An 11,731-nucleotide genomic window follows, 5' to 3' on the forward strand; every position below is an offset into this window, starting at 1 on the left:
TTTGATAATTTGGGAAAATCAGTTTAATTCGGAATTAGGAAAATATGACTCGGTTTGCCCTAGACTGTCGAAGATTTTTATTGCGTCATAGTTCAATCGAAAGAGTCAATTTCGATTTAATGATTCCATAGAAATTGATAAAAAATAAGGAAAATTCATGTGAATATATTCTAATTTGATAATTTGGGAAAATCAGTTTAATTCGGAATTAGGAAAATATGACTCGGTTTGCCCTAGACTGTCGAAGATTTTTATCGCGTCATAGTTCAATGGAAAGAGTCAATTTCGGTTCAATTATTCCATAGAAATTGATAAGAAATAAGGAAAATTCATGTAAATATATTCTAATTTGATAATTTGGAAAAATCAGTTTAATTCGGAATTAGGAAAAGGATGACTCGGTTTGTCCTAGACTGTCGAAGATTTTTATCGCGTCATAGTTCAATGGAAAGAGTCAATTTCGATCTAATTATTCCATAGAAATTGATAAAAAATAAGGAAAATTCATGGAAATATATTCTAATTTGATAATTTGGGAAAATCAGTTTAATTCGGAATTAGGAAAAAGATGACTCGGTTTGCCCTAGACTGTCGAAGATTTTTATCGCGTCATAGTTCAATGGAAAGAGTCAATTTCGGTTCAATTATTCCATAGAAATTGATGAAAATGAGGAAAATTCATGTGAATATATTCTAATTTGATAATTTGGGAAAATCAATTTAATTCGGAATTAGGAAAATATGACTCGGTTTGCCCTAGACTGTCGAAGATTTTTATCGCGTCATTGTTGATAATTTTTAAAAAGCCATTTTCTCGGCACAAGTAAGACTTGTCTGAGAGCTTTGTCATTTTTCTCTCAGTGCATGAACGATCTGATCTTGAATTAAATTCAATTTCACAACATTGTGAATTCCCATCCAGCTATTTCGTGAATCCTATTCCAAATAGACCATACACTTAAAGTCGATAACTATCGATATCTCGCAAGCCTGTCACGCTATTCCTCACTGGTTCCAGTCGTCTGAGGCGGAAAATTTAATTCATGATTAATTTAATTTTGAGATTTTCAATTATGATTGTTACAATTACAGCGCGTTCTAGCGCGCGTTCGGTCTCGTTAAAAAAAATGCTAACAGTGTCACGTCAAATTCCAAAGCAGTAAGAAATTGTTTCTCCCCCGGCGCTTATCTCCTCCCGATCTAAAATATTTTGATACCTCAAGGTTAATCAACTTATGTAAATGCCTAAAGACATAATGCAAATTTGTCCGGAGGCTAGGCACCTTATCCTTCCGAATTGAATTATCCAATTAGCCGTTGGGTGAACCATCTAGCGTTCAGCAACCTGCAAGGAGGTAGACAGGCGGAGCGCACACAGTAGATATACATACAGCACTCGAGGCTGGCCCGATGCTTGGGGAGTTGGCGTGCCGAGGGGTTTTCTGGTTATAACCCTGGACTGAACGAGAGGAGCACGAGGCGAACGTGGTCCAAAGCGGGCACACTGGACAAAGAGCCTCGTAAACGCGTTATTCCGCGCCAATGGATCTGTCAGAGCCGCTTCTCCGAGTGCGCTACGTGGAAAAGGTCTGTCTACAGCCTGGCCCCGTGCTCCAAAATGCTCTATATAGACGTGGTACATCGACGTCGACATCAGCATCCAAACCATCTCCCCTCACTGCCAACAGTATTTCCAGTCTCATCTTGAGGAATTTCCTCGGAATAGAAAAATGAATAGACAAGATATTCGAAGGGGGCATTTCTCTTGGACACAATATGCACTTCTTCGATAATAATTCACTGCAAAGTCAGCCCTTTTGAAAATTCTGAATGAATATTCTCAATGTATGGACTAAATTAAATGGGAATGGTTACACGGAGAAAAAGTTGGGAACGATTATCAAACGAGTCATGTAGTCGGGGAGCGGAATCCAGTTCTAGGTCTTTTTCGTCCCATATAATATCGAGACAGGAAAATGCGCGAGAAAATGTGAGAAAATTTACTAAAGGTGAGGGTAATTTGGGCCGAAACTGTAAAATTTACCATTCATCCTCTTAAAAATTATGAATTGCTCGGAATCCATTCCTTTTTTTTGAGAGTTGAACAATAACGTCGATCTTGAGGAATTTTCTCGGAATAGAAAAATGAATGGACAAGATACTGCAAAGTCAGTACTTTTGAAAATTCTGAGTGAATATTCTCAAAGTATGGACTACATTAAATGGGAATGGTTACACGGAGAAAAAGTTGGGAACGATTATCAAACGAGTCATGTAAACGTGGCGCGGAATCCAGTTCTAGGTCTCTTTTACGCTATATCGGGACAAAAAATGCGAGAAAATGAAAAAAATGTTCTCGGCTGACTTGAGAAAATTTACTAAACGTGAGAGTAATTTGGGCCGAAACTGTAAAATTTACCATTCGTCCTCTTAAAAATGATCAATTGCTGGTACTCCAGCTGCAGAAACTACTCGTAGGAAATAAAAATCGTCAATTTACTCTATTCCTTTATTTTTTTTTTTGAGAATCGAAAAAACTAAATCACTTTTTTGTCGAACAATAACGACATGTGTTCAGTGGTAATCCTTCGCTGGGGGACACATTGGGCAATATTTTCCCTGAATCTTGTGAATTTCGTGATTATTCTGGTCGAGAAGAAAAGGAAGAATGGAAAGAGAAAGGAATTCACTGGGGGTTAGCCAGGTTGTTTAATAGGAGCACAATATCGGAACGATCGCAAAAGGTGAGCTCACAATAATACCACGAGGTACTGGTAAATGTCATTGTGGTCGCGCCACGGGTTTTTCGTAGCGTTCCCATGAGGCTCGCAAGGGCTAAGGAGATGGTGACTGAGGGGCGAGCTAAAGCACCGCGGGGGAACGTTTAGCAAGTAATTAGAAGTGCGTATCGAGATGATCATGGGAAATAAGTTCAGGATGTTATGGAATGTTTTTTTTCCGTCGATTTTTTTAATTAAGGGGAGATTACTATGAGTTTTAAAAGCCGTGGGTTATTGGAGTGAGACTTTTCATACGTTGAGGATCGATTATATAGATCTGAAAACGAATAATTAGTGCAAAAAAAAAATTTTTTTTATTGTTCGTTTGCCCGAAAACGTTTAAAATGCTAAAAACAGTCCAGGGCTCCAATTTTTGCGTTGCAAAATATTTTTTTTGTTTTCAAAATTTTCGGAAAAATGTGTGGAACAACAATTACGAGTCAGTTTTTTGGAATTCGACTCCTACACAGCTGATTTCGGTTTTTTTCATGTAAAAAAATTCACTATTTGTGTAAAAAAATACAAAAAAATCAAATTTAGCCATGTAAGAGGCGAATTAAAGAAAAACTAGCTCCTAATTGTTATTCCACATATTTTTCCGAAAATTTTGAAACAAAAAATCCTTCGTAGTTCAAAAATTGGAGGCCCTGGAGGCAAAATTATTGATTAATTAAAATTCAATGTAATTTCAAATTAAATAGCATTTTTCGATGAGAAATTCAAAAGAATAGAGAAATTTTCCATTGATTCTACTGAATTTTCAATGAAATTGAAATTTTTCTTTTTTCTGAAAGTAATTGATGATTTATTCTTCCATTTTTTTAATTAAAACTAAAACAAAAAAAATAGAAAATATTAGCAAAATAAAAAGTAAATAGATCAATGAAAAACAAATAAATTTCGGAACTTGAATGAATTCCTAATTATTTTTTCTACTGAATAGACTCTGTCAATGAAATTATCCTGAGATGGAGATGAATATATCCACTCAACTAGCAGGTGCGGGGGTGAAGAACGAGTGAAGGGCCTCTTCAAGTGGTCTTTTCAAGGCGAAACGGAATAATTTTTTCATCCACCTCGATCACTCGGTTTGGGAATTAACCCTGGGATTCACGGGGGAATAAAAAGCCCGGGCGAAATATCAATGTTTAATCACAGAAGAGGAGGTTAAATAAAAACAGTGGAGATTGGTATCACCTCGACGTAAATCGTAGAAACATCACAGAGAGAGGAGAGAGTGGATTTCCCCGTGGCGAAAGAGCTTATGGGGTTCCATTGAAATGTCTCGTGCACAATGAGCTACCGATGTAATCTCCGGAAACGTTTAGGGGAAAATTAGGTCGACAGTTGCATGACTAGAGCTCTCTTAACCAAACGAACCCGCGATTTGTCACAATATTTGTTCAACTTGATTCTTTTTTCTTTGTTTGCTCGAGAAGTGAATGTATTCGGAAGTTTGGAAAAATATAGAATAAAAAGGGAATATATTTCCGGAGGGATTCAGACGAATTTCTTGATTAAGTTTATTGAAATGAAATCAATTGGTAATGAAATCTGATTCAATTTACTAGTGAAGCGGGAAAACGGTTCAAGTCGACTCAACTCTCAGTTGAGTTTTTGAGGAATATCTCCAAATCTAAGGAAGATGGCAAAATTTTTGTAAATACCTTTTTCGTAACTCTGAATTCGCTCGCCAAAAAAGGTTATGACAAAAATTTTGCAATCTGCCTTAGATTCCAAGATATTAATTGAAAACCAATAGTAAAAATCAACCCGTTTTATCGCTTTGCTACTGAACTGAAAATTTTGTTTCATTACATTTGATTGAACTTCATTTATTTTCAGTTTCTTAAAGCATTAACTTGTTTTCAAGTCTCGAAATCCAGAGAAGAAAAGTATTTGATGATTTCTGTGATTGATTTTGTAGAAATGAAAACATTTCTGAATGTAATGGAATTTCTAATTCTTTTCAACTTATCATTATTTCCAAGAACAATAATCATTGTTTCCAATTGAAAATATTTTCTAAATTCATGAATTTTCTGTTTCTTAAAAAATGAACTTGTGCTCAAGCCTCGAAATCTAGAGAATGAGAAGAAAAGTATTCGATGATTTTTGTGATTGATTTGTAGAAATGAAAACATTTCTGAATGAAATGGAATTTCGCACTCTTTTCAAACTATCATCGTCTCCAAAAACAATAATCATTGTTTCCAATTGCCAATAATTTCTAAACACGGAGAGAAATATTCAGTAAAAAGATTACAGAATCACCGATTACGGAATGGACTCAGAAAACTTAGTGACGGTAGCTTAGTCTTTCACGGGAGATTCAGGAAAAAATCACGGGACGCTCTGCAAAAATTCCGTGATTTTAGGTAAAAATTACGTAACAGTTCCGTAAAATTTCCTACAACCACACACGGAGAGAAATTTTCTAGAAAAATTCTAGTACGAGTACTGGAAAAAATCACAATCCACCGGCTGTGAAAAATTCTGGTGCTGTTAAGGTAAAATTTCTTGGTAAAATTTCTGGGGATTTCTGTGAAATTTTCACACGGGGAAAAACTTGACTCTTTCGTTTGTTTCCAATGAACCTATCGGAAAATACCCGATAATTTTGAAGCTCTTGTGGTATTACAAGTGAATATTTCTCTCCGTGAATGCATGAATGTTACTTCGAAAAGCTGCATTTCTCAATATATATATTTCCAAGAATTATAGTAAATGGTAGACGCACAAAGGAGGACAATGCGGTGGGAAAAAGGGGTGAAAGCCATTGATGCCTCACGCGACTTTTTCCCCCGGATGAAAGATGCCGTCGGACGTGGGTAGATGAGACAAGAGGGTGAAATACCGGGGGACTGACGCAAGATGACGTATATATCGGGAAAATTACTGTTTACCAACACCCTGAGACGAAGCAAAGAGCACTGGAATCCTCTGTCCCCCTTCGAGTTTCTCAGACGCGTTTGGAAATTTTCATCTTTTTTTTTCATGTATCCCGCCACTTCGTTGCTGGAAGAAAGGTGAGAAGTTTTTTCACCCGAAGAATTCTCTCTCGATTCTCTCCCGCCTCTCGTTTATACGTGTGTACATCTCCAAGACGGAATTTTACTCACTCTAAATGCGTATACGCCCTCGCGGGCGTTTTCTGTTTGAAGAGGAAATTTCACAGTCGAGTGAATTGCCGATTCGCCGGTAAGAGTCCTCTCCCTCTCTCGCCTCCACTTTTACGTTCTTATTCCGCGCGCCCATGGCCCAGGGAATGTATAACGCATACCCGAAAAATCATCGAATCAATACGTGTGCTTTTGAAACGAGATAAAAAAATGGGAAAAAATTTGGAGGAACGGAGAATTGAGAAAAATGGAGTAGAAGGAAGAATGGGGATTTCTTTTTTTTCGCTGAGTTAGCAAGGGGGAAGATGGGGGAGGGGGTGCGACCCAGGGGTATTTACACCCAGAGTCATCGTTCATTATTGGCTCTTTTCTCGTACACACTGGTGGAAATTTTTCGCAATTTGGAAAATGGAAAATATGAGGGAAATTCTCGGGAGAGTGACACTGAGTCTGATTTAGGGGAAAAAGGGTTATGAAATTTCAAGTTTTAGGTAGAATTCAATTAAGTTAATGAGTTTTCAGTGGGAGTGAGATGACATTTCTCAACTTGACAGAATTTTTAATGGAACATGAATACTTGGAAACAAAATGACACGAATTTTCAATTTTTCCCTGAATTTTCCGGATTTTTCCGAATTTGCACGGAATAATTGAACTGAAAAATCAAGTATTTTATTGATTTTCAGGTTATTCAAACAGAAAATCAACGGAATATTTGAGATTTCAATGACAAGATTTCCTGAAATTTCGGTGAAAATTAAATGTGATAAAAATTTTCAGGATTTGGCACGGAAAACATAGTTATTTAGTCCCAAATTACACTGGAGTTTCACTTAATTGAAAATTTAAGAATATTATTACCTGAATTTTCCGGATTTCCATCGATTTTCACGGAAATAATTGAAGTGAAATGTAGAGTTTCCATTGATTTGTGCACAAAATTTCAAATTTTCAGTGATGAAATTAAAAAATGTATTCAGTGTGTCTTCAAAAGAAGAAAAAAATGTATAAAAATTCAGGGAATAAAGGAGAATTGAGAAAAATGGGGTAGAAGAAAGAGTGGGGATTTCTTTTTTTTTCGCTGAGTTAGCAGGGAGGAAAGGGGGTGTGTGTGCGACCTTTGAAACTGGGGATTTCTTAACGGTGTGCCTCTCCCTCGTGATTTTTTCCCCCTCTTTTTGCGCTCGAAAGAGAGTGAAGAGGACGACTGAGCGCGTACCGGGGGCGGCATTTTTGTCGCCGAGGAGCAGTTACGAATTAATTGAATAAGAGTCGTCGAGGCGCTCGTCGCGACGCCCGTCGGATCAAAAGAGGAAGAGAACTCTGGTGTTTCGCTCCGGAGAACTTTGCAGGGCGTTTTTTTCCACCTCTCCTTCCATTTTTCTTCTTCTTTTTTATGTAAAGAGTCTTGCGTATATTCGTGGAGTGCATAAGGAGTACTGGAGCGATCAATTTCGCCGGTTTTCTTGAAACTCTTTCAGAAATAATGTGCAGTATCACTCGTTTTGGGGACGCAGCTGACACTAGAGGAGGATTCGACTCAGACGATTCTGCAGGGGTGTACGAATATTTTTTAATCGTGAGCAATTGAAAAAAGTTTGCTGATACGATCATTTGATTCTTAAGGTTTTTATTACGATTGTCCACATGCTTTTCGTCGATGTTTATAATATTCTCCAGTGGTGAAAAAATTCTAATTAAGTGTACAACACACCATAGGAAATAATAAATAATGAAAAACGGTTCTTACGATTTTTTTAAAAAACGAATCCGTGGTAGATTGATAAATGCTGAATAGGTTGAATTTTTTGTAAAACCTAATCAATAAAAATTTCGTGCAATCATTTCTTATTTCACTCAAACAACATGTGTTGCCTTCACCAACAACATTTGAGGATAGAAAAACACAATAACTTGTGAGATGCAATAAATTAAGTTATTTAGATTTTTTTCCGCAAATTTATAGGGACTAACTTTTGGGTCCGATGTCTTGGGATGTACCTTCAACCCTACACTGAGAGAAAATCGATAAAGTTCTCAAACAAGTCTTACTTGTGCCCAGAAAATAGTTTTTTGAAAATTATCAAAAAAGGATTTTTTGTGCAAAACATGCAGAGAGTGCGCTGGAATGAAAAATTTTTCTCGCAAAAATAGATTTAGTTGAAAAAAAATTGCATTCTCTGTACACGCAAGAAATGTCATTTCTCGCACTACTCCTTCGTTATTCGATACTCCCATACGTATTTTGCTCCCGAAAAATCTTTGTTTTATGCGAAATAGGGGATAGTAGTTTTTCGTTTCGGCGGTCTAATAATTACAGACAACAAGTGAACCCTTAAATGAAACAATAATAATGATATGATAGCAATCTTGTAATTTAGGGATGAAATATTTGTTGATAAATTTCCCTTGCATGAGATATTTTCATCCTGAAAAGGCACCGTCTGGTGTGAATTATCCGCATCTCGAGTCAAATATTTCAATGCTGTCGAAAGCAGAACGATTATTCATGTTTGAGACTTTCAAATTCGAACCAAAGACATTCTTTTTGGCAATTTTCAACGCGATTTTGTTGGTCCAAACAAGACTTGTTTGGCAACGTGTTTGCGTTTCTCTCAGTAGAAAATCCCAAAAATGAATTTTTCGCTGTCGAATAATCCGCTCAATATCGGCTTCAGCTCCATCATTTTGGCTTTCTATTATTTTTGATGAATCGAATATTTTGTTAAGTTTGACAATCGAGCTCGTGGCGTTTGGGCCAGAATGTCGCGGCACTTGATTCGATGATCCCAACGGCAACTTAACGCTACACACCCCAGTGGGCTTGCGCGCACTCGGTCAGATAACTCGGGCGATTTTCAAGCACCCTGAACGCGCCTCGAGAATCATATCCATTCAGCTGAAACCCACTACTGACATCGTCTATCTTGGGATGTTTACTCACTTGTGGATTCACGGTATTTTATACGCCTTGGTACCCCTCATTAAACTAGTAGGATTTATCGGTTTTGGGTGAAAATGGAATCACTCGCGTCATTCATTATCCCTTTACTTCAATTTTTTAAACAACTTCAACTTCCTCAGCCATTAACGGTCGTACCAGCAACTCAAATAAAAATAAATATGGGGAAGAATCCGAAGAAGAAATATGGAAAACAATTCTTCCGCCAATTGCCAACGTTTCGATCACAGTGTTCAACATCAGGGCACTCATTCATTTTAGTAATTAACCCATTAGTTATCAGAATAAATGAACGAATCGATTATTAGACTTTTTAAACAATAAAAAAATGTAATACAGTTCTGTATTGTAAAAAAAATACATGGACACTGTTAGAAAATTACTCCTGAAATTTCAAGTAAAAAATCTTGACATTTTTAACAATTGTGATAATGAAAATTATTAAATAATTTGAAAATTCAAGCAACAATTTCCCTGAATTTTTAATCCACTGGAAATTCAGTTGCATGTGATGTTCAATTTCCACAATGAATTTGAAAATTCTAGATGTCGTCGAAATATCGTTCAGTGATAATTTAACATGGAAAACTCAATTATTCTGAATTTCCAAGCTGAATGAGAGATTCCATGAATGATTTGATCCTAAATTGAATTCGAATTCACAACATTGAGAGTTCAAGTGCAACCATTACTTAATTTTCAAAAATTTCTAACAGTGGAGGTATAGTATGCATGTATATAGTACATAATACATCCCTAAAAATAAAAAAGAACGCAAAAATCCAAAGGGAGACAAAGAAGAAGATGAAGAGAATTATGACGATTCCGAATGAATTATTCAACAATTAAATTCTCATTGTCAAAAACTTCGTTGAAACCATTCGTTTTTCTGCATTGTTATTGAGATAAAAATTAATGAAAGCGAGAAATGGTAAGATTCCACTAATCTGGCACCCATGAAAAAAATACGCGCGCGAAGCGCGCGCCCTCTTCTAGTCTTTGAAATTTCAGTGAAACAGTGACTTCACAAAAATTTCACGTGCAGTAGAAATTTCATTCAAAAAGCTTTAACAGTGTTCCATACTCCTCTATTCAGCTCAAATAAATCGTTCATTCTATTCCCCCAGACAATTACTTCCTTACAACAAAAACATTTTCTTGAAATGAATAAATCAGTAGCGAAGTGGAAAAACGGTTCAAGTGGACTTATCCCCCAGTTGAGTTTTCGAGAAATGTTTCCGAATCTAAGGGAGATAGCAAAATTTTCGTAATGACATTTGTTGTAGCTCTCAATCGGCTCTACAAAAAAGGTTCTAAAAATATTTTGCTATCTCCCTTAGATTCCGAGATATTCATTGAAAACTGGTTAATAGTTAAAATTGACTTCACTGTTAGGAAATTACTCATGGAATTTCAAGTGAAAAAGCTTGAAATTTTTAACAACGACAAAGTTACATGAAATTTCTTCAGAATTCTTCATTGACGAATCAGTTAATTTCTTGAATATTGAAATAATTCTCGATTTTCAGGTCCATACGGCACTGAGAACCCTTGAAAATTTTGAAAATTCAGGCAATAACTTCTCTATTGAAAATTGAGTAGTATGTGATGTTCAATTTTCACAATAAGTTTGGAAATTCAAAATTTCATTGAAAAATCAATGATTCTTTGACATGAAAACCTCAATTTTCTTGATTTTTCAAGATGAATCAGAAATTTAGTGAGCGTTTTCATCTGAAATTGAATTCAAACTCCCAACATTGAAAATTCAGATGACATTGTGACTGAAATTTCAAGAAATTTCCACCAGTGTTGTATCGTTTTACCACTTCGCAACAGAAATAATTTCAATTTCCCCCAAATTACTGTCTAAACAACTGAAAAAATTCGGCAAATTCGATTCAATTGAAATCCGCACGTCTCCGGATGCCTTTCACCCCCTCCAATCTACAATCCAGAACGCTATCACTATTTACTCACCTTTATGCGCCATATCGTCAGCGGTAACAGAGGCCAGGAGGCCAGTGGCGCCCGGCCATGGAGCGACCGCAGCGCCCAATTGCTGCGAAGGCAGAATCTTCGGGCCTTTGAGCGCTTTTTCTTCACTGAAACAAGGAAAAAAACCGGATTAATGACTTCACCGGCCATAAATTAACCATCGAAACTGGGGCTTCCTGACGCCAGCCGAGTACACAACACGCTCACGCGAGATTTGATAACACTTTTTTTTAATGTAACGCTCACTCGACCTTGACTAATTACAGCTGTGTCAATTGGCTGACACTTGGCGCGAGTTTTTACGAGATTGACCTGAAATACTCATTGTCCCATGATAACCGATTTTTGCCTCTCCATAAGGGTTCAGTGAACCTCACCAGACTCAATAGAACATAACAAACCTCATCGAATNATTTTTTCAACTCACAAATTATTCTTCACTTCCCAAATTTTAATTTTTTCATATTTATCATACGCAAAAATGATCAATTCTTGCTTCGGAGATTTTTATACATAAATTCTGAATTCTACAAAATTCATGAAAATTCTTCGGTTTTCCAAATAATTCGAGAAAAATCTTTGAAGATTTACGGTTATCTGGAAAACTGTGAAATTTTCCGAAGAATTCAAGAAGTTTTTTCAGTTTTCTAGGAAATCAATTTATAATCCTCCCCTCATTTTTCAACCATTACAGATTTTAATTATATTATTTTAAAACGTAAAAAAAGGAATTAATCGAAGATTAAAAATTATTCATTGATGTTTCACTCTTCCTTCTCTTAATTCTCTTTAAGTCATTATCAATATTTATAAAACATCTATGAGTATATAAGGTTTAATAAATTCGATTTCTTCATTTTCACAACAAA

General features: G+C 36.2%; 1 protein-coding gene across 3 annotated transcripts in view; it reads right to left on the reverse strand.

Annotated features, from left to right (window-relative positions):
• The window catches only part of LOC107037803 (paired box protein Pax-6), a 70,571-nt gene extending 59,655 nt beyond the window's left edge, over nt 1-10,916 (reverse strand). For all 3 annotated transcript variants that reach the window (XR_001460869.1, XM_015256569.2, XM_015256560.2), the window contains exon 1: nt 10,845-10,916. Coding sequence is in view for 2 of the 3 variants with exons in the window: in XM_015256569.2 (XP_015112055.1) it covers nt 10,845-10,857 (13 nt within the window). In the remaining variant the exon portion in view is untranslated. The remainder of the gene's footprint in view (nt 1-10,844) is intronic.
• Between the last annotated feature and the right edge of the window lie 815 nt (nt 10,917-11,731).

This window comes from Diachasma alloeum, unplaced genomic scaffold, assembly GCF_001412515.2.
Source record: "Diachasma alloeum isolate Michigan unplaced genomic scaffold, Dall2.0 Dall_scaffold_00177, whole genome shotgun sequence".
NCBI classification, from domain to species: Eukaryota; Metazoa; Arthropoda; class Insecta; order Hymenoptera; family Braconidae; genus Diachasma; species Diachasma alloeum.